At 29.2% G+C, this 25,649-nt stretch overlaps 2 protein-coding genes across 12 annotated transcripts in view; one reads left to right on the top strand and one right to left on the bottom strand.

Moving 5' to 3' along the window:
• The window catches only part of LOC112680628 (amphoterin-induced protein 2), a 355,883-nt gene that overhangs the window by 135,320 nt on the left and 194,914 nt on the right, over nucleotides 1–25,649 (bottom strand). For all 11 annotated transcript variants that reach the window (XM_025550788.1, XM_025550789.1, XM_025550786.1 and 8 more), the window contains one exon: nucleotides 13,250–13,323. The gene's annotated coding sequence lies outside the window, so the exon portion shown is untranslated. The remainder of the gene's footprint in view (nucleotides 1–13,249; nucleotides 13,324–25,649) is intronic.
• LOC112680630 (glucose dehydrogenase [FAD, quinone]-like) lies at nucleotides 10,123–12,890 on the top strand. Its single transcript, XM_025550798.1, has 2 exons — nucleotides 10,123–10,277; nucleotides 10,343–12,890. The coding sequence occupies exons 1-2, from the start codon at nucleotides 10,245–10,247 to the stop codon at nucleotides 12,116–12,118; spliced, it is 1,809 nt and encodes a 602-aa protein (XP_025406583.1). The 5' UTR covers nucleotides 10,123–10,244; the 3' UTR covers nucleotides 12,119–12,890.

Genomic DNA, 25,649 nt, shown 5'->3' with positions numbered 1-25,649 from the left:
CTATTCCAAAGTCGATGTAACATAAATGCGCGTTTTGAAAAGCCATTGACTCGTTGTACATCGAAAAAACGATATGTGCACTGTACGGATGCTTGTGCACAAAGTACAAATCATTATATTTTTGGACTGATGGGCTGACGTTTCCCTACCACCGTGTTGACCGGCACTTCGGTGAAATAAAACCGCCTAGTTCAACAAGAGCATGCCGGTTGCTCTACTGACCTGAAATACCGACTATTCGGTATTAGTCAAGAATCGGTGGACAAACAGAGTTATCTAATGGTATCCCTACGTTATAGCCAGTGTTGTGCTTGGATAATTTTTTTGTATCTAGATATAGATAAGATATATGAACTCAAAATATATCTAGATAGAGATAGATAATGATAAATTAAAATATATCTAGATATAGATACAGATAAAATCAATTTTATCTAGATGAAAATGAGATGATTTTTTATAAATGTTATTCTTAAATTTTATTTTTTATAATAGGTTTGTAGAAAATATTAATAAAATTATGAATTATGACTATATAAAATTTTAGTTTAAATTACTAATAACTATTTGTAAAATCTGATAAATAATTAAAATGATCATTCCAACAACAATATGCCAATGTCAATACTTACTCCATTTTCTGAAAAGGAAGACTAGTTGTGGATATAGATGCCAGGCAGAATACATTGTATAAGCTATAAAGGTATATAATTATTATTTATTAAACTATTATGTTGAATTATACATATACATTTATTTATGATACATATCAAATAGATTTCAAACTAAAAAAAAAAAAAAAAAACAATACTATACATAAATTTATTAACATTTGAAAATAAAATAATCATAAGTAAAAACAATTTTGATATTTAATGTAATAACATAAATATTTACCTTTAGTCTGTTTAAAATAAAATAATATATTTAAAATACATTAATAATTATAAAAAAAAAAAATTACCAGTTTAAAATACATTTTTTTATTTTTTATGAACCTATTGCATGATTCTACAACATAATAATTTTTTAAATGTTTTATCACCAAGGCGATCACGCCTTGAAGTTAAAACTTGTGTTGCATCACTAAACAGTCTCTCAACAGGTGCAGATGAAGGAAGAGTTGTGTTGTACTTAATAAATACTTTTTAATTACTGGATAATTATTCAACATATCTAATTCTTTTTTTTTTAATTCAAAAATAGTATTACCTATACTTGTACATTTGATTCATTTTCTTGACGGTTATGAATGAAGTCATTAGTCAATTATGATATTATGATACTTTTTCCATAGACAATGAATAATAATAAATGAAATATTTATAACTTGCAGTGATTAATTAATAAAGGTTGTTGTCGAATGTGGAGTGGAGCTGGTGGTTCATTCTTATTATTAGTTATTGGTATTTTTAAACTATTATAATACCGATTAATACCAATATTCCCAGTACTATCGTCTATCAGGTTATTCTTACTTAGACCTTCGACTTACTTAGAATTCTTAATTCTTACTTAGAATCTTCAACCACTTATGTGGTTGAACTTATGTAACGGTACAAGATTACAAATAAAATCGTTGCGAAATAATATTATAGAAGCCGTAAATCTTACAGGGCCAGCGAAAGGAGAAATTGCATTTATTCCAAGAATTCCCATGATTCCCTCTGACTTGCCGTTTTCTTTCAAACGGCTTCAATTCCCGGTTAAAGTTTCTTTTGACATTACCATAAACAAAGCGCAAGGTCAAACATTCAAGTACGATGGCGTAGATCTTCGTACAGAGTGCTTTTACATGGGCAATTATACGTGGCATTTTCTCGAACTGAGGACCCGAATCATCTTATGATTTTAATTTCAACAAGAAATATAACAAAAAACATCATATACTCAGAAGTCTTACAAAATTCTTATTTTAATTCTTTTTTTTTCTTTTTTTTTCTTCATCAACTTCAATCAAATTCTTAAACTATTCAAACATAAATTATTTCTTTTTTATCTGTATTTATTTTGATCATTTATAACGCTAGAAAAATTTTATTCCGTTTTCATTGACCCTTTTTTTATATTTACTTGCCGATCACATTAAACAATAATATTTGAATAAAAAATTCTACATATCATGGTCCGAAGGCAAAATAAACAACCAATCACGGGCGAAGCTGTGACGGGTCAGCTAGTTATTATATAAAGCTTATCTATTTTCGACGATTAACGATACAATTAATATTATTAATTTCTTAAAAGTGGTGCACATTAGCGACAAATGACAATAATAATACTAGGTACCTAAATATATACGTATAATTCAAAAATTCATTATATAATATATTATACAATTTTAAAAATAATATCGGAAAATATGACGTTCGTATATTTTTCAGACTACTTTTCGTGAACAATCTAGATAAATTAATATAACGAAGTTTTCTATCTTAGATCACAGGTAGATATCAATTGTATAATTTATCTAGATAAGATAAAAGATACGATTGTTTTATCTAGATAAATTTATCTAACTAAATTTAGCTATTGCACAACATTTGTTATAGCTGGCTAGACTCTCCCTGTACCGGATGCTCTGAAGTTTCCTGAAAATCAAATGAGCTATACAACGTCATTAATTAATTAACTATAAAAATGATTGTGAATTAAATATATGCCACCTGATAATTGGATCATAGCTTCAAACAATGGTATTCTGAACGACAATGCGTGGATGACGCCCATGGTGTACATGATATTATTTGGACTATAAGTTACACGCGCTAAAAATAGTAATTTGTCAATCGTTCTACACATTATAACTAACCGTTAATGACAATATCTGTTTGTCCCCCTCGTCGTACAATAAATTTGATATACCATCTGATTTTGTTAAAAAAAACGGAGAAGTGTATGGCACGCACAAAACAGCCGTAACAATATACTAATAAAAATAATAAATATAATGATAATGCTGATAATGTAATAATAGTACTATTATTAATTTTATTACCGTGGAAAAACCCTTTTTACATTTGAATAATTGAAGAGCTTTAGTATATCATCGGATGCGAGGATTACGTTTCACACGGCAGTATAATTTATAATTTATTAAGTAGATTACAGCGTAAAATAAAAGTTGTATATATTTCAGATCGGAGAATATTTAATTTTTCTAATGTCGGCAAGAAAATGATTTGAACAAACTTTAAAAAAATAAACGTTTATTCAAAAACTAACTCTTGAATATGGCATGAGACTGACAAAATTAAAATAAAGACACAATCGCTGAAAAAGCGTTATGTTACATGTAACCATTTTCAAAATATTATAAACATATTATAATAAATAATTTAAAAAATTAAGAGCAATAATTATAAAAATAATATTTACGAGGAAAATTTATAAAATTAGTGATATACGAACAAAACTAACCATACAATAAATAAAAGCGTATATATATATATAATAAAGCGTGCCAACAGAAAATAATGATTAGTTTTAAGAAAAATCACGAAATTAACAGTGTGGAAAAAATTACCCACCAAGAATATAATAATATACGAAAAAAACTCTGTAGAGATTTCAAAAGGAAAATAATCTTCAGACTATAATATATATTATGTACTTGTATTTTTTAGTTCATATTTCCAATGAGCTCGTGTAGAAATTATTCGATTGTGTTTAAAGTTATCGAAACTGAAATGATACTTGTTTCGTCCGATATCTCTAGTGTTACGCATCAATATTTTTATCTGTTTTTTTCCATTCTTCCTGAAGGAAAAAGTCTTCCACAACGTTTTATAGTTTATCAAAGGGTACTTTCTACGCCAGCACGTATCGAAAACTTTTAAAACTTTTCTTAGTGGTAATAAACAACGGCAAGTTGATAGAATAAACATAAATAACGGAATTTACGACCACTGAGGGGTAGAGGAAACCAAAAGTTCGAACAAGTCTGAGAAGAAGAAAAAAAAACCCGTAAAAAATAAATAATGCCGAGGTACAAATTACTGTGGAGTGGGGGATTGGTTACAACTAGAGAGCTTTTGTACCTTTATAGTTTTTAACACCTTTATTGAGATCCACAAAGAGGGTAGTATAAAGATAGGTATATGATATACCTATCGATTTTCTTCATTGCAGACGTGCTACGTGTTTTCAATTCCTTGGCTCATAAATTTACGTATAATATCGCATTCCGTTTTAAATCTTTTTACAGGGGAGGTAGTTAAATTATTTCAACGCGCTTCGCAGTATGGGAATAATCATTAATAAAAACTTCTAATTATACCCGTCGGCGTTCAATGTACAACTTAATATTATTTCGTAGTAAGCATAATAATATATATATATATATATATATATAAAATGAGTACTGTTTAATCGAATTATTCAACAAACAACTTTATTGGGTTTCGGCAAATTAATAATTATGTATCATTTTGATTCTGTATATTATCCACTAACGTATATATGTATATTTAAATTAACGATGACTCGTGTATTGTACATAATGTTTCCCCGACGATGTAGTGCACTGTATACGGATGAACTAGGTCATACATACATATTTTAATAACACTTCGACCCAATTAAACATCGTCTTTGTTTTGCAGTAGTAGTATTATATTGCTGTTGGAACTCGATTTTATAATTTTACAACTTGTACACATTTACTCTACAAAGATGCACTTCGTGTTTACCTACTGCAGACGAAATTAACAAATCGACAATGTTATAGTACTACATCAGTATACAGTATACACGTACGCGAAGAAGCGTTCTGATATACTACGAGGTAGTGTGATTTATCACGTTGCTACTACCTACGCAAATGCAAATAGATTTAAAAAATAAATATGAGCCCATGCAGAGGACAATTTTGCACACCATTAATCGTAACACATTCGTTCTTAAATTATATTATCTTGATTGTATTTTTTTCCCTTATCAAACCTCCCATTTAAGTGGGCTTAATTCTGTTTGAGATAAATACATTTGTTCTTTTAAACAACTCAAAGTCATTTGTTTCACCGAATATTTCGTTTCGGACGTAATTTCGTTAAGTTTATACGTTTATTTTATTACAAATTTGCATACGAATGGATGCAGTATTATTACGAGTATCTCCGTAATAATTGCCTTTAAAATCCGTTGGCATTTGTTTGAATAATTTATCAAAAACATTAAGTTCTGCGAATGGGAGACGCCATCGACCTTCTCGCAATTCTGTTTGTCGTTATTATTTGTACAATGGTTATCTGATAAACGAACGCGAATCATCACTGACCGAATGTTTGTCGAATTTTACCTTTAGAGTCGTTTCTCACCACTGCCGTTGCAGCTGGAATACTACACGGACCACATGTATACACTATTAACAAGACTTCTACAATAGGTGCGCGGGTGTCGCATGCGCAATTTAACTATTTAACAATGTGCATTCGAACAATTCGCCTGAAGTCTAAAGTATGCGACGCGGTTATTCGATAGCGTTGTCGAATATTTCAACCTTAAGTCGAATGCAACGTAGATACATGTGTTGTGAATCCATGTTTTGTATTAAGATTTAAATAGTAGACGTAAAAATTTTATATACGCGTCGAACGCCGCCGTCTTAGCATATAAACGCCAACGTCGTCAGTCGATAAAAACCTATTTCAGTGTAAGGACATAGTTCCATCGATTCAAATAAACGTTATTAATAAAATACTTTCAGTGTAGTGATTTATTCCTTTCATACTTTCAGTGTAGTGATTTATTCCTTTCATAAGTAGAACTCCTACCAAAATATATATCACAAATCTGAAATCTGATTCAAACCGTTACGGATTGCCACAATCGGACTCAGCCGACTTCAGCACATAATACATGTATAGACTTCTCAATGGGTGTTATTTTAACCAAGTAATCGGTGAAAATGCGGTATTAACCGCAAACTACCAACAATTCGAAACACTGTGACAGACATTGGTGAACAAAAACCGAATTTATTTTTATATACATAAAATCAAACAATCGATCGGAACAAGTATTATCATGTACATGCTGAATGAACTGCTGTCATAAATTCGTAATTTATCACAATCTGTCCAAATGTATTGTGGCTGGTCGCGTTTTTTCGCCCTACGATAAAAACCATTCATGACAATGATATTGATAAGATTGATTAAATAAAATAAGCAGCTTACAATTAGGAATATATTAACAACCAGTGAAATTAAAATATTTAAAAATAACATATTACCGTTATTTAATATTTTTTTTTTTACGATCCAAGCAATTGTTAATGATGTTATTTTTGCAGACAACTTTTAATCTAGAATTTATTAGCTGATTTTTAATGCAAAACCTTTCCTAATAGTTAATTGAACCTAGATCTGATTGATTTATAGAGGTTTAGCTTTTGGTTTTTGCGTTTTTAAAATAATTAATAATTGCGTGATGAAAAAATAATAAAAAGTAAAGGAGAAACAGGAATTTTTAAAGAGTTCCAATTTTTAACAAAATTTATCTGGTTTATTCACATTGTTTTTACCATAATTTTAAAACTATTATTTTTATTATTATATTAGCTTAATATTATAAAGTACCTAGCATACATAGATATTACACAATAGATATATTGATAGGACATAAAGTCTTATCAGCGGTAATCAATGATTCCAATTGAAATCAAATGAGTGTATATTTTTTACCATTGATTATATAATAGACTATTACTATTTTACTATCAAGACTAAAATTTAGTGGAATATATTTAATATATTCCAGAAAATATTATTTATAAAAATAACAAGCGCTGTTACTTCTATATACTTTTTTTTTTTTATGCGTTCAAGTTTCTCATAAATAGGAATACATTCCCGTTTTATATATTTAAAAAAAATACGCGTTCCAAACAAACTTTGTTCCTATAGCGTTCCTAAAGAACACGCTTCTTTCCAACACTGATTAGTGATTATATATATATATATATATTATATATTATATGTATTACATTTATACAAAACAAACCACATACTGCGAGTGCACAATCAAGGGGACCGGATTAGCATGATTACAGCTGTACTTTGCTCAGTAGTGCATGTGGTGTACATACGAAGAGGAGGTTTTGGTTGTATTTTTTTTTTTTTTTTTACTGTGTACATATACAAGCATAATATTACTCGCATTGATGTACAAACACAGAGTTTCTAATTTGATGAAATGAAAACGGATAATGGCAAAAAAAAAATAAAAAGCCTAGCTATGATGAAAATATTGTTATAGCATCACCCATTGTACAGTCAAAATATCGAATACGTCAGGAATTGAACCGTATAATAGTTCAACACGATTAGGGCATATTTATTTTTAATCATGAACCATGGCGAGCAGACTCGTCAACTCGATCCCGTCACTGCTCGTGAATATAGTTCATTTATATCCTCACGAAAGATCGTAGAACATAGGTAACGTCTGTTATTGAACAGGTGTATTAACACAGAAGAACATCACAAGAGTGCTACACACGATGATAGTCCGTGAGAAGTAAAAATCAATGACACCGTATCGGCTCCAGGTGTATGATCTTGCCATCGATTAAGTCACCGTTTTGCATCTCATTACGATAACGAATTGTCATTCTCACTGAAACTTAATACATTTTTTGACTACATTTGTGCCTATTACTTAGTTCACTCACACTTTTCCTGTCCCCCTGGATATGTGGGTGGATTATGTCAAGTATTGGCGATCGCACCACGAACTGTTGTGAATTTTTTCACGTAGGATTTAATGCTGAGTTCACGGCTACTCATCCTAATATTTTCAATTTCATATGAATTTTGAAGCATATGCGTATAAAAAGCTCCGTAGTAAAAATGCTAGGGAAAAAAATAAAAGCCAGCAAAACCAGGGCTTGAAATCGATTTCAAATATTGATAAAAATCATTAAAAATCTTTTAGAAAATCAAAATCAATATCAAAATCGTTAATGGTTGGTAATGATTTTCAAAATTTATATTGAAATTAAAAAAAGTTAAAATCGATATTTTATATCAAAATCAAAATTATTTTAATAATTAAAACGATTTCAAATCAAATTAATTTAAAATTCAACAGCCAACAGGTATATTTATATTGTCAATTCGTAGAGATTACCATATTTGGCAATATATTATATATATTTGATTATAAATAATAATAAATAACTAGTTCTGTTTTGTTTTCTTAGAATATTTACGATAAGGAATCGGTGTTGGATGAGCGATTGTTGTTCTTATACACACGATTTATTCCGTATAATATATTATATATAGACACTTTGTAGTGTGTTATTATGGATAAGATATTAATTTATAATACTCCATTGGCTATCACCCATGAGTAATACTTTTAATCAATAATATACAATCAAATAACCTAAAATAGTTTTGTTTTGTAATTTTTCAGTTTTGCTAGGCATCATCATATTTGTCTCATTAATAATTTAAAACATTGTTCTCATATTTAATTAAATGTTGCCTGAGTCTATGAATAAAAAACTTTATTTTACGTTTTAATCATTTTACATAGATGTATCCCTAGTTTACTTCATTTTAGCTTCACTTTCATATTATGATTTTTCATTTTTGATACACTTTAATAATAATTGTAGTTAGTGCAAAATGTTTTATAACATAGGTAATAAAAAAATGGATTTAAATATATACTACCTACATCAGTAGCTTGTTGATACAGCCTACAATACTATTGTGCTGATGATATTCAAACATTTGAGAAATTATTATAAGTTATGGATAAAATTATGTTGTGAACCCTAAATCGAAAAAAAATAATTACCGATTTTTGAAATCGAAATTGCAAAAAATGAATATCGATATTCGAAACCAAAAACGAAATTGCAAAAAAATAAATATCAATATTTCAAACCAAAATCGAAATTAAAAAAAAAAAAAACTAATATCAATAATCAAAATTTAAATTAAAATCGAACTAAAAAATTTGGATTTCAAGCTCTGAGTAAAACATTTGTAACGTTATTCAGAAATGTATTGATCAATTCAAACGAGGATTAATTACTAGAGTCGAGTATGTTAAAAATATTATCTAAAATTGTTATAGTTTTCATTCAGTTAATTTATTTTAGACTAATTTTATTTATTTATTTTATATGTCAACAACATTTTTTACCATGCTTACAGAGAAGGGAAGGAGAATTTCGTTGATAAGAAACTGATACGTCCATACCACTAGCATCAAGTTGGAGCCGATACGGCCATCTTCAAGTGAAAGGAAAGAATCGAAGCGGATAAACGGGATCTGATGCGAATACATCGATGAAAATAAATACCATAGAATTTCGAAAAATGCCTTTTGTATTGTTGCGAATGAAAAATTAATTATCATAGAATAAGCGCATCAAAATCAATCAATAATAATAATATATTTTATATTTATATTTCTGTATTTTTTAAAGATCAGTCACAACATTTTATTTTAAGCCCAAAAAATAAACTTTTAGCTTTACTCAGAACCTTTAAATTATGATATTCATTTAAAAAAAAAAGAAAAAAAGTTTTAGCTTAAATAACACACCAAAACTTAATCAGATAATTTCAAAAGTACATCTAAAACTCATTTTAAGTAACAATTATTAGTACGTTGAATAATTATTATTTTAGTTCAAATTAAGAGTCAACAATAAATAAGTATAAAAATATTTATATTTTGCATGTCTTTATTATAAATGTATAACAAATATAATTTTATAAATTATTATTAGATCATAAAATAACCTTTTATCTAAAAATGATGTAATCACCTTTTTGACTAAAATTATTAACATATCGAATAACCGTAACTATAATATGCCATTCATTGTTAAATAAACGAGCATTTCGAGTGTGTAGATATTCAATTTATTTTAGAAGATTTTTTTTTCTATAATAATTAAGGTTTATCAGTATATAGCTATTGATTATGTTATACACAAAGCGTACGTCAATAATAATCATTATAATGCTTATTGTAACGAAAAATAACGTTTGCACAGGTGTAAAATACAATGTACATACATGTAATATATACACAAGATACGTTCATCAGCAATACAATCATTTTGCGATAAGTATTATAAAAAATAATTATAAAAGTAGTTCATTCCTTCCGTTGGGTAGGTACGATGAATATTATTTAAAATGTATATGATGTTGTTATAAAAACCGTTTTATTTTACGAATTAATTTTTAAATACGTGTTGAAGAAAACTAATGGCTTTCAAAATACATTTGATCTTGAGTTTAGTAAGTATACACCGACTCGCTTTTATTTGTAATTTAAATATTATAAATTATTTCTTTATATTTAGATAATTTTAAAAACTTTCGCAATCAAATATCCGCACGATTATGCTCCCACTTTGTGGTCGGAAAATTGCGATGAAAAATTCGACTTTATTGTTGTCGGTGCTGGTAGTGCTGGCGCAATAGTTGCTAGTCGTCTGAGTGAAATAACAGATTGGAAAATCCTCCTTTTGGAAGCCGGTGACGATCCTCCAGAATCGTCAGAAATTCCATTGAAATGGAGTTTAGCCTTGAAAACCAAGTACGATTGGCAATTCGTGAGTGAGAAAGAAGACAATCTGTTCAAAGGGTTATTAGACGAAAGGTGTCATGTTCCTAGGGGACGTATGATGGGTGGCAGTTCTTCGATGAACGTAATGCTACATATAAGAGGCACAAAAATAGATTTCGATACGTGGGAATCCCAAGGATGTACTGGTTGGAACTTCGATTCAGTTTTACCCTATTTTATAAAATCTGAAAACTTTACTGATTCAACTCGATATGATCCCAAGTATCACGGTAAAGATGGGCCTCTTACGTTGAGTCCTTTTGTGGCCCCCGATCCTGCCATAGAAACGATATCTCAAGCAGCAGAGTTAATGGGCGTAACCAACGTAAAAGACTTGAATAAATTAGACCGAACAGTCGGATACGCTATGGCAGACAGTACGACTAAAAATGGTCTGCGGTGCAGTTCGTTGAAAGCTTACTTAATGCCAATCAGCGAACGACCAAATTTGTTCGTTGCAAAAAATACCAAAGTGACGAGGATTTTAATTGAGAACAAACGTGCCTACGGCGTAGAATTTTTGACGTCAAACGACGAGCTGAAGACCATTAATAGCACACTCGAAGTAATACTTTCCGCCGGGGTCATAATGAGTCCTCAAATACTTATGGCTTCCGGTATTGGACCAGCGGACCACTTGAACGAAATGAAAGTTGACGTGGTTGCCGATCTACCAGTAGGTCACAACTATCAGGACCATGTCGCATTTTTCGGTCTTGTTCTGAGCGATCGCAAGGATAGGCCCATAGAAGAGATAGTGAAGGAAAGTCAACAGCTTCGAAAGGAAACGTTCGAATTGATTCCCAAAGGCATAAGCACAATGGGATTAACGGGCTTACTCAGTTTCATTGACACTAAAAGGAAATGCTCGAATCCCGATATTGAAATCATGAAAATCAGATACTCATACAATACGACTAAAGAAATGAAAACTTTCCGGACGATGTTTGGATTTTCTGACAAGATGGCAAATGTATTCGATGAATTAAACATGAAGAGCGATATTATACTAATGATACCTATATTGAACGTCATAGTAAACACCGGTCGCGTATACTTAAGTTCAGCCGATCCAAAAGGAACGCCGAAGATATTATCAAACTATTTGTCCGATGACACAGAAATGGATATACTGTTGGACGGTATTGAATTTATAATGGAAATGTGCAAAACGAAGCCAATGACAGACGCAGGATTCGCCTTTGAAGAGATAAAATATCCAAACTGTGATACGGAATGTGAATATGGAACCAGAGAATATTGGAAATGTGCAATTAAGCATCTAGCAACGTCCATCTTCCACTCGGTCGGAACAAACAAAATGGGAGCTGTTGATGATAAATCGTCAGTGGTCGATCCCACTTTAAAAGTCAAAGGTTTCGAAAACATTAGAGTTATCGACTCGTCAGTGATGCCGACATTAGTCACTTGTAACACAAACGCGGCTACTATGATGATAGGAGAAAAAGGAGCTGATTTAATTAAAGCTCAATACGAAAAATGTGATTAATTTTAAGCATTTGATTCCATTATGAATTGATTCATTTTTGATGAGATTCTCGTAGTTATGTAGATTTTAAAATTTTCAGAAGGTGTAGAATAAAAATAGTTTACTAACATAATGCGCACGATTGTAAATCATACGAGAAATAGCGTTTTATTAAAAAAAAAAATGTATACAATAATTTTAGTTAAAAATTAAATCATCATACTAGTCTACGGAACTATTATTATTAATGAACATATAATCACTATGGATAATCGATATACCCTAATTTTTTTTTTATGACCACATAAACTCATATTTTCATCATCATTTCAACAACTCTATTGTACGCATTGTATATATTTATTTCAAAGTTTATCAATTTTTACGTTTTATTCTCATTAACAAATATTGCAAAGTTATGGAAATTTATAAATAATGAAGTCATGAATGTGGCAACTTGTCTGTTTGCTTATTATTTTTTTCTCATTATTTAGCGATTGTTCGCTAAACAATGAACAATATTATTATAATGTGATAAGATTTTTATATTAAACTATGTGGAATAATATAGGATTCGCGGATTTGTTCAATATGTTCACAATTTTCAACTGAAATCTCTAAAATATAATTTATATTATTTAATTTACTTGATTTTTTATATCAGTCAACAAATACTTCATGGTTTTTAACATTCAAGCACTTCCCGGAAACTACCTCATGAATACGATGTAATTCTAATTGGTTATAGTAAGTAAATTGATACTTATAATAAACAAATTATACCCTAATTAAACCAGCTGTTCGTTATTACATAAGTCTTTCTTATGCTTTATGGATAATGCGGAATGGTTACAGCTGTGTAGTTTCATTATCTACATTGAAATTTTAAATTAATTTTCAATTGAAAATTATATTTAACTTAAAAATAAATAAAGCGCAAGCTCTTTTCAAGAAAAATAAATAATAATAATATTGACAAATGCATAGAAACGTATGTTGAAGAAAGTGTAACGTGAATTGAAAAACGTTATAACGATGTATATTTTAAACTTAAAAATAACGGAATTTACCGTTTTGGAAGCATATTTATTTCGTACAATAATATCAGGACCAATATATTGAGTTATTTAAATTGTTAATTTGTTGACTTACCGTTAATTTTTAACATGACATTTTAAAGACAATTTCGCCTCTTGATTACGGTAAAGTACATTTTTCACTTCAATCTAAAACAAAAATAACGATATATATATAAGGATGGTGTATTTACTTTTTATAATATAAAATGATAAATACTGATGAAAAACATCAATTAAATCTATTGAAAATTATTTTTTATATTTTTTTCAATTTATACTGTACCCCTTGTAGCAAATAGAAATATTTTCAAAATAAAGATGAATTTTCACATCTCAACACGAAAAAAAAAATCTATAATTAATTACAATTTGTTGTTGTGGCTACTATTTTATATTATTGTAAATTGTTTTATTATTTTTAGTATTTACTAAACTCTACTTTAGAACCTAAATGATAATGGACCAGAAATTTAAAACTCTATTTTTTTTTTTTAATAAGATTTTCATTATATATAAGTATTAAATGCAAAGAAATTTTATAATTATTTTTGAAATAAATGTTGAACATATATAACTAAATGTCATATATTTGGAATATAATTTTTTCTACATGAATAAAAATGATTAGTACATGCAATAAGTTTTAACAACAACAACAGTTGGCAAAAGGTCAACTCGACTGTGATCGGGAAAAAAGTGTCACTGTGAAATATCAGAGATTAACAAATGAAGTAGTTTACACAGGTGTAATATACAATAATATGTGTTGATAGATATTATAGTCATGAACAGTGGTGCCCACAAGTATCCCATGAACCAGTGCAGTTATAATTATAGAGACCCCAAATTTATTTTGGTATACATTCATATAATCATATTCATTTGATTGAAATAATTTTTTTTTCCAAATGCATTTTCAAATGTTGCGAATTCCTGTTCAACATTTTTTTAATAAAGGTTTGAATTTAAAATGTTAAAAAAAAAAAATCTTTACCGGTTTGTATTGTTTTTCAAATACAATAACTTATTAATTATTATAGATTCCAAAGATAATACTACAAGATACATAGTTATTAGTTATTATTAGTTAGATCAGTAATTTAATTCAAGGCATTGAATATACGTTTACTTGTTTTACAAAAATATATCTATTACTTAAACATAATTTATTTCTATACAGGCTAACTGAATCCTGACACAAACTTTAAACACAATTACCATTATTATAGTTATTTATATTTGTTTGCATATTGGCACTGCCAATTTTTTACGATTTATTCAACGATCTAAAAATGCAGATGAATAATTATACATTTACGACTATAGTGTTTGCACCAGAGACCAAATTGGGGCCCTCAGATGTATGTAGGTCTCGGGACCCACGAGAAATCAGTGCAATGACACCCCCTGGTAGTACCCTACAACGGAGCCGCTGGTCATGCAAGAACAATATATTTTAACAAACGAACCATATTCGGCTGCCATTATTCACGTGCGTATAATTACCCCTACTATTTCATTTGGTACAATACGTTATGAGAAATGCGCATGGAGTATTTCTTACTATCGTATGTATTTCTGTTATTATTTGAATATATATATAAACGCTTTTTGTGTAAACTTTCGAACTGGTGTTAAACAAATTTCCCACCGGATTTTATAATATTTATTCCGCCATTCGAACAGCCGATAGTATAGTTCATAATATGAACTTCATATAATCCGATATGGGTGCTTGCAATACATTATTGTACGTTTGTTTTACACAAATTGATTTTGTTTTGACCCGAAAAGGCGCGTTAAATACGTGCGCGCGAGATTTCGTTTCGAACACATGCACGCGGGAGTTAATGTTGTAGCCCGGCGATTTGTCGCCGGCGGTGTTTGAGTTTGTGCGATACTGTTGTTGCTTGTTTATGCGAGATATCGCGATGGGGTGTGTTTTACTTTTGTCAACAGAACGCACGCGGCAATCTCCCGAAGTCAGAGATCCACACTTAAACGGAATTATTGTTAAAATACCGTGTATACGGTAAACGGTCGAGGAAGTGGTTCGATCGATGGTTTAAAAGGATAAAGGAGACGTTATCGCGTGCCCAAAGTACGAGGCACTGCGTAACCGGTGACATTTTATTTTTTTCCGCGAACGTGGCGAGATTCAGCTCCAATCGATGTTGACAAATGAAAGATGTCTAGAAGCACACGCAGCACGTGCGCACGTCGGTATGGGTATGTTACCGTCGATGCTGTGGCGTCGTGTTTCATCGAGCCTGAAAAGTCTTCACCAGTACTATACAATAATACCAACGGTGATCATGGGTGGCTCGTCGTCGCTAAAAGTTCATTAGCCTCGAGTCCGCAACGTTAAGAACAACGCCAAACCGAATATTTAATGGCCACATTATAACCACCACGAACGGCTCGAACGTCTCCTGAGGGTGAACATTTATATATTTACATACAATATGTGTTATACGAATGAGCCAACGGTATCTCGCGGGCTTATATAACCGTTTGCGGTGTTTTTAATGCCAAAGAACGGCCGAATCCGAGCACCGAATACATGGTTGTGGGTTCATTAAAGTTTGCGGCCCTGCCCGAATTCGCTAACGCTAAAAACACTAACTCAAAATCTGATGTCAAAGCAATAATTGTAATTGAAACTTCAAATTTGTCAATCATGTAAAATTCAATTAAATGTAATTTTATATAAAGTTTACCCGAGACTAAGATTTAAATTACTAATAACCCATTAAAAATATTCAGTTTTCTTCTTGGAGTTTTATATGATACAACAACATGGATCTTTTTAATTCTTTAATCAATTATTAAAATTCATACCTGTAACTAAAAATGTTATGTATTCAAAATATTATCATAAATGTAAAAATTGAACCCATGGATAATCAGATTAAACCATTAAAACTTATTTAGTAAGTAATTATTTTAAATAAAAATAAGTTTTTTACTGGAATCAAAAAATTAACATTTTAATTTTAATTTAATTTATCTCTATTTGAAATTGTTTAATCGAATGATTTTGCAAAAAATATTACAAAAACCTGTATAAAGAAATGTTATAAAATTCGAATACAACGATATTCACAACTTACTAGACATTAATTAAAAAAATTCAAAATAATAAATGGATAAGTTACTATCTATTTTTGCTTATAAATCGAGAATTTTGTGAAAAATTTGACATTATATTATTTATTACTAACTTAAAAAATATTTTATTTTATAAAACATATGGTTTTAAGTTAATATTTTTTAATAGTTTTTTAATCAATAGTTTTCTTAACTAGAAATCTGTAAATAAATGTTTAGCGACCAATAAATATTTTTTCATCATTTCAGAATATAATTTCCCAATATACATACTATTAAAAAGAACATAAAAAATATTCAAAAATCATTTTTATTATTTATACGAATAAATGTTAAAATTTCGACAATTTATGATTTTATTTGAGCTCTTATACTTATAACTGCAATGTGCGTATACTATTAACGCGCTGATCATTCAGATAACGTGTATCACATTATATTTTATTATATCGTATTCTTTACGTACCCCTTTACAACATAAATCTTGAATCATCCTTCATTAGAGTAGCATTTAAAATTCGCTCGTATAAAGTGAAACGAATTTAAATTATTTATTTAAAATTTAAAAATAAAACATAGTAATTTCAAGTTAAAATTACATTGTTTTTTTTTAAATTTTTAATTAAAAATGTTTAAGTAATTTAATTTAATTGATCAATGTTACGAACCACATATATTATACATTTTTAAATAAGTCGACTTTAGTCCTTATCTACTTGAAATAAGTATTTTCATATAAACGATAAATTTAACATAAACGGCTATCATAATAATTAAATCTATTTCAATGAGATAACTCAATTTTTTTATATAAAATTTAAAGTCAAACCGTTTTACTCGAGTACGTTTAATTTTTAATGCAATTAACTTATTTATTAATTTCACCAAAACCTAGTAGTATAAAATAGGATATTTGTATACACACTTATATATTTTTAAGTAACTTGCAATAAATAAAGCATATCATTGATCACCAGGGAAAAAAAAATATTTTCAGTATTCAGATCGTGTCTAAATAGGATGCAGTGTATATTTGTGTAAACTATCTCATCCGGGTAAGACTAATATTATCGTTGCCATCCTTTCAAAAAGCAGGTCCGTAATGCCCAAAGGGTTATTTTGTGGGACATGCAAGCGTGTGTGTTTTTGTGCGTATGTGTTGAAAAACTCATGGGAAATACTTCCGAAATATAAACCAGTTACGTCGGATGTCTTCTCTAGTCAATCAAACGAAATTATATGATTAAATAGAATATTTTTTACATAAAACCAAAAATAGTCGATCGAAAAAAAAACAACTTTAATTTCAACGGGATAAAAAAAAAAATTACTAGTAAAGCTTATTTTCTGATGCTAGATTTCGTAAATTTTTATTATTTATTATTTACATAAATTGACTATATTTGAGTCAAAAACTTAGACAAAAATAAATTTTAAATTAATGATAATATAATAATACAAAGGTGTGAAAGTATTTAAAAAAAATTTTTTGGTCGTCGAACTACAATAACTGATAAAAAAATAATAATAATAAAACATAAAATATTCCAGGTGGAATGAATTCTATTACTGCAATTATATTTTACAATACTTGGTTTACATTTTGAATAATAATGTAATAACTCATCCATTTAATCGGACCAGAATATCGACTTTTGAACGATTTATGTAGTTACAAGTAAGTCGAAGAGTTAGTCATATGGTCGAATATTAATTGTTGAACATAATAGTTAAATGTTGAATTCGAATTACAATAAATTAATAATAAATATGAAAACTTTACCGTATATTTTATTATATCCAATGCACAGTACATTTTTATCGAAATATTTTTGAAATTTTCGTTTCGGTTGTTCCACGAAGTAAATAAAAAAAAAATTATTCACACGCAAGAATATGTATATTGAGTAAAATTGTGATTTGCATGGTTAAATTAATGACAAAAATATGATACTTCACTAGTTTTATAAGGTTAAGTTTAACTTTTGGTTTAACTTAAGTTGAACGGCATTCAATAATTATAAGCAGTAATAATACCATTTTTAAAAGAATGTGTTACAATAATTAAATGACGTTGCAAATATATTGTAATCGAAAACCGCTCGATATCATAACATTATATCGCAAAACTGAGACGAATAGCTATATTTTATCTGTGTACCGAGATAATGAATCGAATTCAATTCAAAAACGGATGTAACCAAAACAGAAACGGCACGGCCACGTTAGGGAAATAGAGTAGAAACGTAAACCACGATTTTGGAGAGCAACTCAACTATGTACGAGGATATGATAGAATATTATAATACCTACAGGCTATCTAAGGATAACGGTAACATGAACCTCAATCACTCACAGTAAATGCAAATGCATTTTCGTAAAGTTACAAGGAGATATAACAATAAGTGTGTGTGTGAATATTAAATATGCTATGCTTGGCCACAGCCACCGCTTTGTGTGCCAAGAAAATATATAAGAAAACAACGGTACTTTGTATACTCGTTTATTTATGTTTTCAGTTATTATTAAAAATGATATACATAAACAAATAAGCATAATACAATTACATTTTTTCAATAACTTTAAACCAATCATATTTTATTAACATCGACGTGCGTCGACCGTAAGTGTATGTGAATATCTACAAAAAATAAAAAAAAAAATACAAGTGGCCGATAGATACATTTGTAGAGAGCCAATAATTTTGGTGATTTTCAACTCACTAATGTTATACAGTTTCGGTTATTGCGTAAAAACGATCACGAGTAAGAGTAAACACGACCGATATTTTAATTCGGATACGATGGTACTATATTGTACGCATCATGCAGCAGAATGCATACTTGGAAATAATTTTAATGGTGGGCTTGTTGAGTTTGAGTGCATCGATGATATGACTATCTCGCTAAATTAATTAACTATGTTATTTTCCGCGATAGATACGAAAATTAGTTATATTATTTAAATTGTATATAGTTATATAAAATACGAATTATTTACGAATGTCGCAGATATACTAAAATTTTAACTTTGCAGTTATTAAAAATATTAAAATGTTTTAAAATTAGTGTTGGAATAGAGTTTCCTACTTTGGTAATAAATGTCAATAATATAAGACACAATAAATTATTAATACTGGGCCTTAGAAATGGTGTATTATGTACCAGATAAATTAAAAATTAAATGCGATTTTTCATTCGAATTAGAAACTGGCTGGTAAGATAAATGGACCAAAGGAAATTACTATAATATATTTTTCTTAATATTAGGAATAATTCAGTCCATACACAATTGATTATCCGTTACATCTATTATAACATAGAAAAAAGAAGTATACGATATTTATTTTTTTTTTTATACTAAAAAAATGAAAAAATATAAGCTTTGAGTGTACAATTATTGGTTTAAACTCACAAGTGGAAATTTCTGTGATGAATACGTTTACATAGAAGTGGAATGTTAAAATACGAAATTAAATAAAAGTTTAGTGAAAAAAAGAATATTTTCAAGTGCTCGAGATAAGGTTAAATTATAAGAAGTATATATAAGTTTATATAATAATATATTAAAATAGCACCAGGAACACGTGTAAAATGTAAAAACTTTAACGTAGACATGCTACATATATATATACAAATACGTTCAAGCCTTGCGTACAATTTCGATCCTAGCAGCTATAATTAGAAAACTAAATTATTTGAAATTTTACAACATTCGTATAGTAATAAATATATTATTAACACGAATATCAATAATACTTAAAATAATATACCATTACAACAATAATAGCTATTATATTATCTTTATAATTATTTTAATTATTTTTATTATTATTTCTTTATTATTATTATTATTATTATAATTATTGTTATTATAATTATTATCGTGAACTTACTTGGTGGATCGAGATTAATTAGAAAAACAAACAAACCAAATTAACCTTATGTACGGGGACGAGTAAAATTGTATATTTTAAACACGTAAACATACGAAATACAAAATAGGTATTATGCTAGCGCAGGTTCCTTATTCGCATATATACCTGTCTTCGTTGTTTCTATTGCTTTCCTACGCTATAACATTGTGTAATTAATACTCGTGCAGTTGATCGTGCGAGAGGGTAAGAAAGAAAAAAGCCTCGAGGGAATATTTGGGTACATAATATATAATGGGCGTACAGATAAAGGATACATCGTGATAACTATATTAACTAGGTAGACGTTAACCCTGAGAACTATATATATATATATATATATATATTTGTATCGGAATATCTTTTCAGATTAATTTAATTAAATGTAACTGATGCGCGCCACCGCCGGATGGGATCTCCCGTTATTGTGTTTATATTATTATTGTTTTTCAATTGTAAGCGTCCAGGATCGAGGAAATTGCGGCAGTCACTATTATTTCAGCCGTCTTCACCGTTAATAACTTGTACCCGTTTCACCCATAACCACTAAATTCTCCATGTTATCAACGACATAGACACTCACGTTCTAGTTAATTGAAAGAAAAAGAAAAAAATGCGCTCCGAGTACGCCACTCGATGGTATAATAGAACATTACTCGAAAGCTCCAAAAATACATCATGACTTCCGCACGTGAGATTGAAAATCTATACCGGCTCAAAGAACGTATTATGGTGTATATGTGGCAGCAGATGATATTGTAAAATTGCAATAACACAGCGGCTTCTCGCACGATTAATCACGCCAGCGACACTTTTTCCACATTCGATACGAATTTTGCCGACCCACATAATGTGTAAACGTTGGTGTTTCTCACGAATAACATATCCCAGAATCGATAACTATGGTAAACTACTAACAGGCATTGGTTACGGTGTAGAATAAACGAAATTTTAACGAGGAAAAATGAATAAAAAATGCGAAATGCAATAATATTATTTTTCATGTAATGTACAATATCCGATCGGTCATGTTCGCGTCACTGTCGTATTTGATAAGTTTGCATGCAGAGATGATGAAACTCTGGGAAAATTTCACCCATATTCAATTGTTCTGCAGACATGTCTCTTTCAGTATGGTCCACAACATAACAATGCAACAGCGAACGGCCGAATTTTGTAAACGACAGCTTCGAAACCCTACAGGCTACGTGTCCCGGGGCTTCTAACGGCTTTTACACCAGAATGGTGAAAATACCACTTTATCTTACATTATCTATCTCCTTTGCCGTAACTTACGATACATAATTGGATGTAATAATACGAGTCGATTTCAAATTATGTGATTTACATACCCCTAACATTATTATCATGTCATGAACAATAAAAAAAAGAAAAACTTTTCCGTTTGCTTTTCCGTATTATGTTACTTATCCGTGTCCAACGGGTGTAAAGCAAATGTTCGTCAATAAATTTGTGTTTGCGAACAAATGTAGACTTCGGTTTTCGATCGACCAGGACCGTGGTCCTGCATACTACATCGATATACACCGTGACACCAGTTGCGCTGAAGAAAACTAACACTTTCGCATCAAACAATAAGGTCCAGTCCATTTCAATGTACAAAGCAAGTTTACAAACACAGGCGAGATCATAATAAAAGAGAAATTACCGTACTAACCTGAAACGTAGTTTAATTACCTGAAATAATAGAGGAAGAGTGGAGGTAATAAAGAAATTGTGATACCGAAACTCGGATACCATCACAAGCATTGGAGAATGGGCTTCGAGGATAAAAAATTAAGTTCGCGTTAAAACGCATGTAATGATTTTAACGAGCTACGCGTGGGTTTATTATTAAAACTTTTGTTTCAAAGCAGACTATTTAGTGTTTTTACGATTCGTGTTTACTAAATACTAAATTCCTTATTTTTTTTTATCCGTCGTCGTTGTTATACAACGCTGAGAGGGAAACAATAATAATTATTACCAGTGTTGTGTACCATTACACCTCAATAGACCCGTGGCAAATGTTTTAATTGGATCTACATTATACACGCACTTATGCGGTCTTAAAAATTAAAAAAAAGAAAACTATATTGGAGTTTCGCATTGATTGATTATAAATTTTAAATTAGACGATAGGAGTGATAAATATTTGAAGCCAGAAATAAATACTATGAATATCATGATCAATAGTTGTTTCGTATTTACGCACGATCTCCTTTGGGAAATCAAAATATGATGATCTCACCCAAATGTAAAGTATTATTTATATTGAATTATTCATTAAGGCGTACACAAATTATAATATTATTATTAATATTTACAGAAATAATGGGTACAAACATTTAAATTTGATATCAAATAATTAATCATTGCAATTAAAACATTTTTTGAAGTTAATTTTCATTTGATCTTTGCAGAAATACACTTTGCTCATTGAACGGTTGATTTTGATTAATTCGTTTTATGCATCTCTATGACTAAATAAATATGATTTATTAAGTAAATATTATTTTTGTTTTAAAAGTTATTATCAATAGCTGTAAAATAATGAAATACGTGATAAAATATTTTGTAGATATTTTCGATCAGTCCGCAACCAAAATGTAAAAAATACAATATTTCGAGTTTAAATCTCAAGTATAATTTGACAGTTCACATCGAAAAATTAATTAAAATATTTTTTTACAAATTTTAATACGGTCATAAAATATATTGGACAAACATATAATGAACAGAGAACCCTGATGATAGACAACAATCACTGATATATTCGATTAATATGCTAATATTATAGTAAAAATTGATTTCACCAATATAATTTAAAAATACATATAAATAATGCGCATGTGTAATAGCATATTGTACGTGAAACGTAGTGCGCTCAGCAATGACCAAAAGCTCATACACGGTTTTACACGGTTCGTCAACGCTAAATTGCATTATGTGTTGATTTCAACCGATTAGTGTATTACAATACAATATTATGATTATAATAATACTACAAAAACGTTTTGTCCGTGTATTGTTGTCAATTTTCAATCACGTAAACAGAGTATATTTTATACATGCACAAATAATTATGCGTAATAAACACATATTGTAATACATGTCATAAACTCATAAAACACTACTTCTATCGACTTTGCGACCGACGTTCAGACTCGTTGGTCGAGTCGTAAAAGTCATCCATTTTCATGGGAGAATATGATCCGGTGTGCATATTAACATAACCAACAGTTTTCACCAACACACGCGCGCGCACGCACGCACACACACACACACGCACACACACACACGTCTAAACTCTGCACCGAGACCCCGAACAATAAAATTCGTAATGATGATATAGTGTATTTGATCGAGAAATAAATTACTATTACTGCTCAATGTGCTCAGAGCAATACGTTTGCAATGATAAATTATTACATTGGTAAATTTAACCCATTGTGTAATTGATAAGGACCAACGATCGAGTGCTGCACGGAATAATACGAACATTTTATATTAAAGTGCATCTTTTAATCTTTTATAGTTCAACACACGACGGCTATAATTGAAACCTATATTTTTTTTTCCGGTATATTTTTAACTCATACCACTACTACTACTCTACCGCTGTCGCCCGTTAAAATGAGCCGGGAGTCGAGTGCTTTGAAAACTATCATTATGAATTTATTAAAATATAACGACTAATAGTTTTCTCAGTTACAGTATAAAAAAATCTAAACCACGCAGTGTAATATTTAGTACACATATATAATGTGTTGAAACACATTTTAAATTTACACCTTGGGCGGTGGTTTTATTACAGAAATTCCACTATAACAAAATAAACGCACCAAATCGGATTTATCAGAAAAATATCGTTGATAGGATAATCAAATAATTATTATTGTCTTATTCATATGAAAATGTTGGTAAATAACGATATCATGAATTGTTTACGATCAGATATAATTGTGATTGGATGTCGTGTGTATATACCTAACTAATAACGATAGTGTACATGAGCTAGTTTAGTTTCCTATTGTGTACCGACGCATTTGTATACAATATATATAATATAAATATATTCACGTACGTATATAAATATATTGATTCGAATTATAAATTTATAACAGAGTAATTTCGATTTGCTATAAAGTATAGTAGATTCAATGAATAATTTTTACGAGGCACCACTTATATTGAGAAAGAGAGGGAGAAGGAGTGAAAGAGAGCGAGAGAGAGAGAGAACATTAATTCATCTCATTAGTATCGTTAAATCCATGTTGTATCTAATAAAAATACCATTCCAGACGTAATTATAAATTGTAAACATCAATTATACGTGTATCCAAGCGTTTTAATAATTTCACAACAAATAATTTATCTAGTAAGTACTAGGGATGGATGTATAATTCTATTCGGTTCTGAAAAATCCATTCAGTCAATCACAATATATAGTTCAATTTCAACACTAAATTATTATTATAAATATAATTTATTATATATATATACAGAGTGATTTTTTTATCGTAAACCAGTAAATATCTCGGAAAGTATTTGGAATTAAAAATAATTTTGTTTCAACTTTCTAGGTTTTACTATTTTACACTGTGTTACAATTTTAATAATTTTAACTTCCTCCCTTATTTGATAAAGCCCTATCAACTTTCGATTTTCAAATGGTAATACCTATTTTTATATTTATAATTTAATGTAATTTTTAATGTATGGGTTTTACCGTTAATTGTTTTTTAATTTATCTGTATATTCGACTTTGATCAAACAGATTTATCCAACCATCGCAATCAATAAAAATGTCTTATAGTAAATGTTTTCTTGTTATTAATTTGAAGAAGGGAATCTTATGAATTTCCCAACACTTTTCTTAATAAAACTGGAAAACTACGAAAAGTTATAAAAATACTGCAATATTTACGGAATACTGGTTTTCGACAAGATCGAATTTTTCTTCTGATCGTAAATCAAAAAAAAAAAAAAAACAATTTTATGGAAGTAAAATGTTTATTGAATTCTAGTGTTTGCGTTTGTTATATATGGTATGATTTTTTTTTCTCTTAGATTTTTTTCAAAAATGTCAATTGAATAATTTTGGATTTGAAAAAAATTTTAAAAATATTATTTGGAGTTTTTTTTCCTTAATAAGTTATCTATTACTAATTAATGAAAGTACTGTTTTTGAAGTTTTAAGTATTACATTTTGAGACAAATCTATAAAACTCACAAAAATTGGCTATACTGATGTGGTAAAAATCATATAGATTTAAAGTATTCAATTTTATATTTTTGGTTTAAACATTAAATATATGATTGGAAATGTACCAAAAATATTTATGTGTTCCAAATTGGATATGTCAATAAATTTTTATTAAATTATATTATTATATATTATTACATTTCATATTTTCGAAATATTTTAATTAATTTTTTCTTATAT

The sequence above is a fragment of the Sipha flava genome, unplaced genomic scaffold (genome assembly GCF_003268045.1).
Source record: "Sipha flava isolate LNK unplaced genomic scaffold, YSA_version1 178_pilon_pilon, whole genome shotgun sequence".
Lineage (NCBI taxonomy): Eukaryota > Metazoa > Arthropoda > Insecta > Hemiptera > Aphididae > Sipha > Sipha flava.
Note: the sequence above shows the minus strand (reverse complement) of the source record. Positions and strands in the feature narration are given on the sequence as shown.

Excerpts from the sequence above, each read along its gene's own strand:
- LOC112680630 (XM_025550798.1), top strand. The coding sequence starts at position 10,245 with ATGGCTTTCAAAATACATTTGATCTTGAGTTTA. Across the intron at positions 10,278-10,342 it reads TACATTTGATCTTGAGTTTA|ATAATTTTAAAAACTTTCGC; the intron begins GTAAGTATACAC and ends CTTTATATTTAG.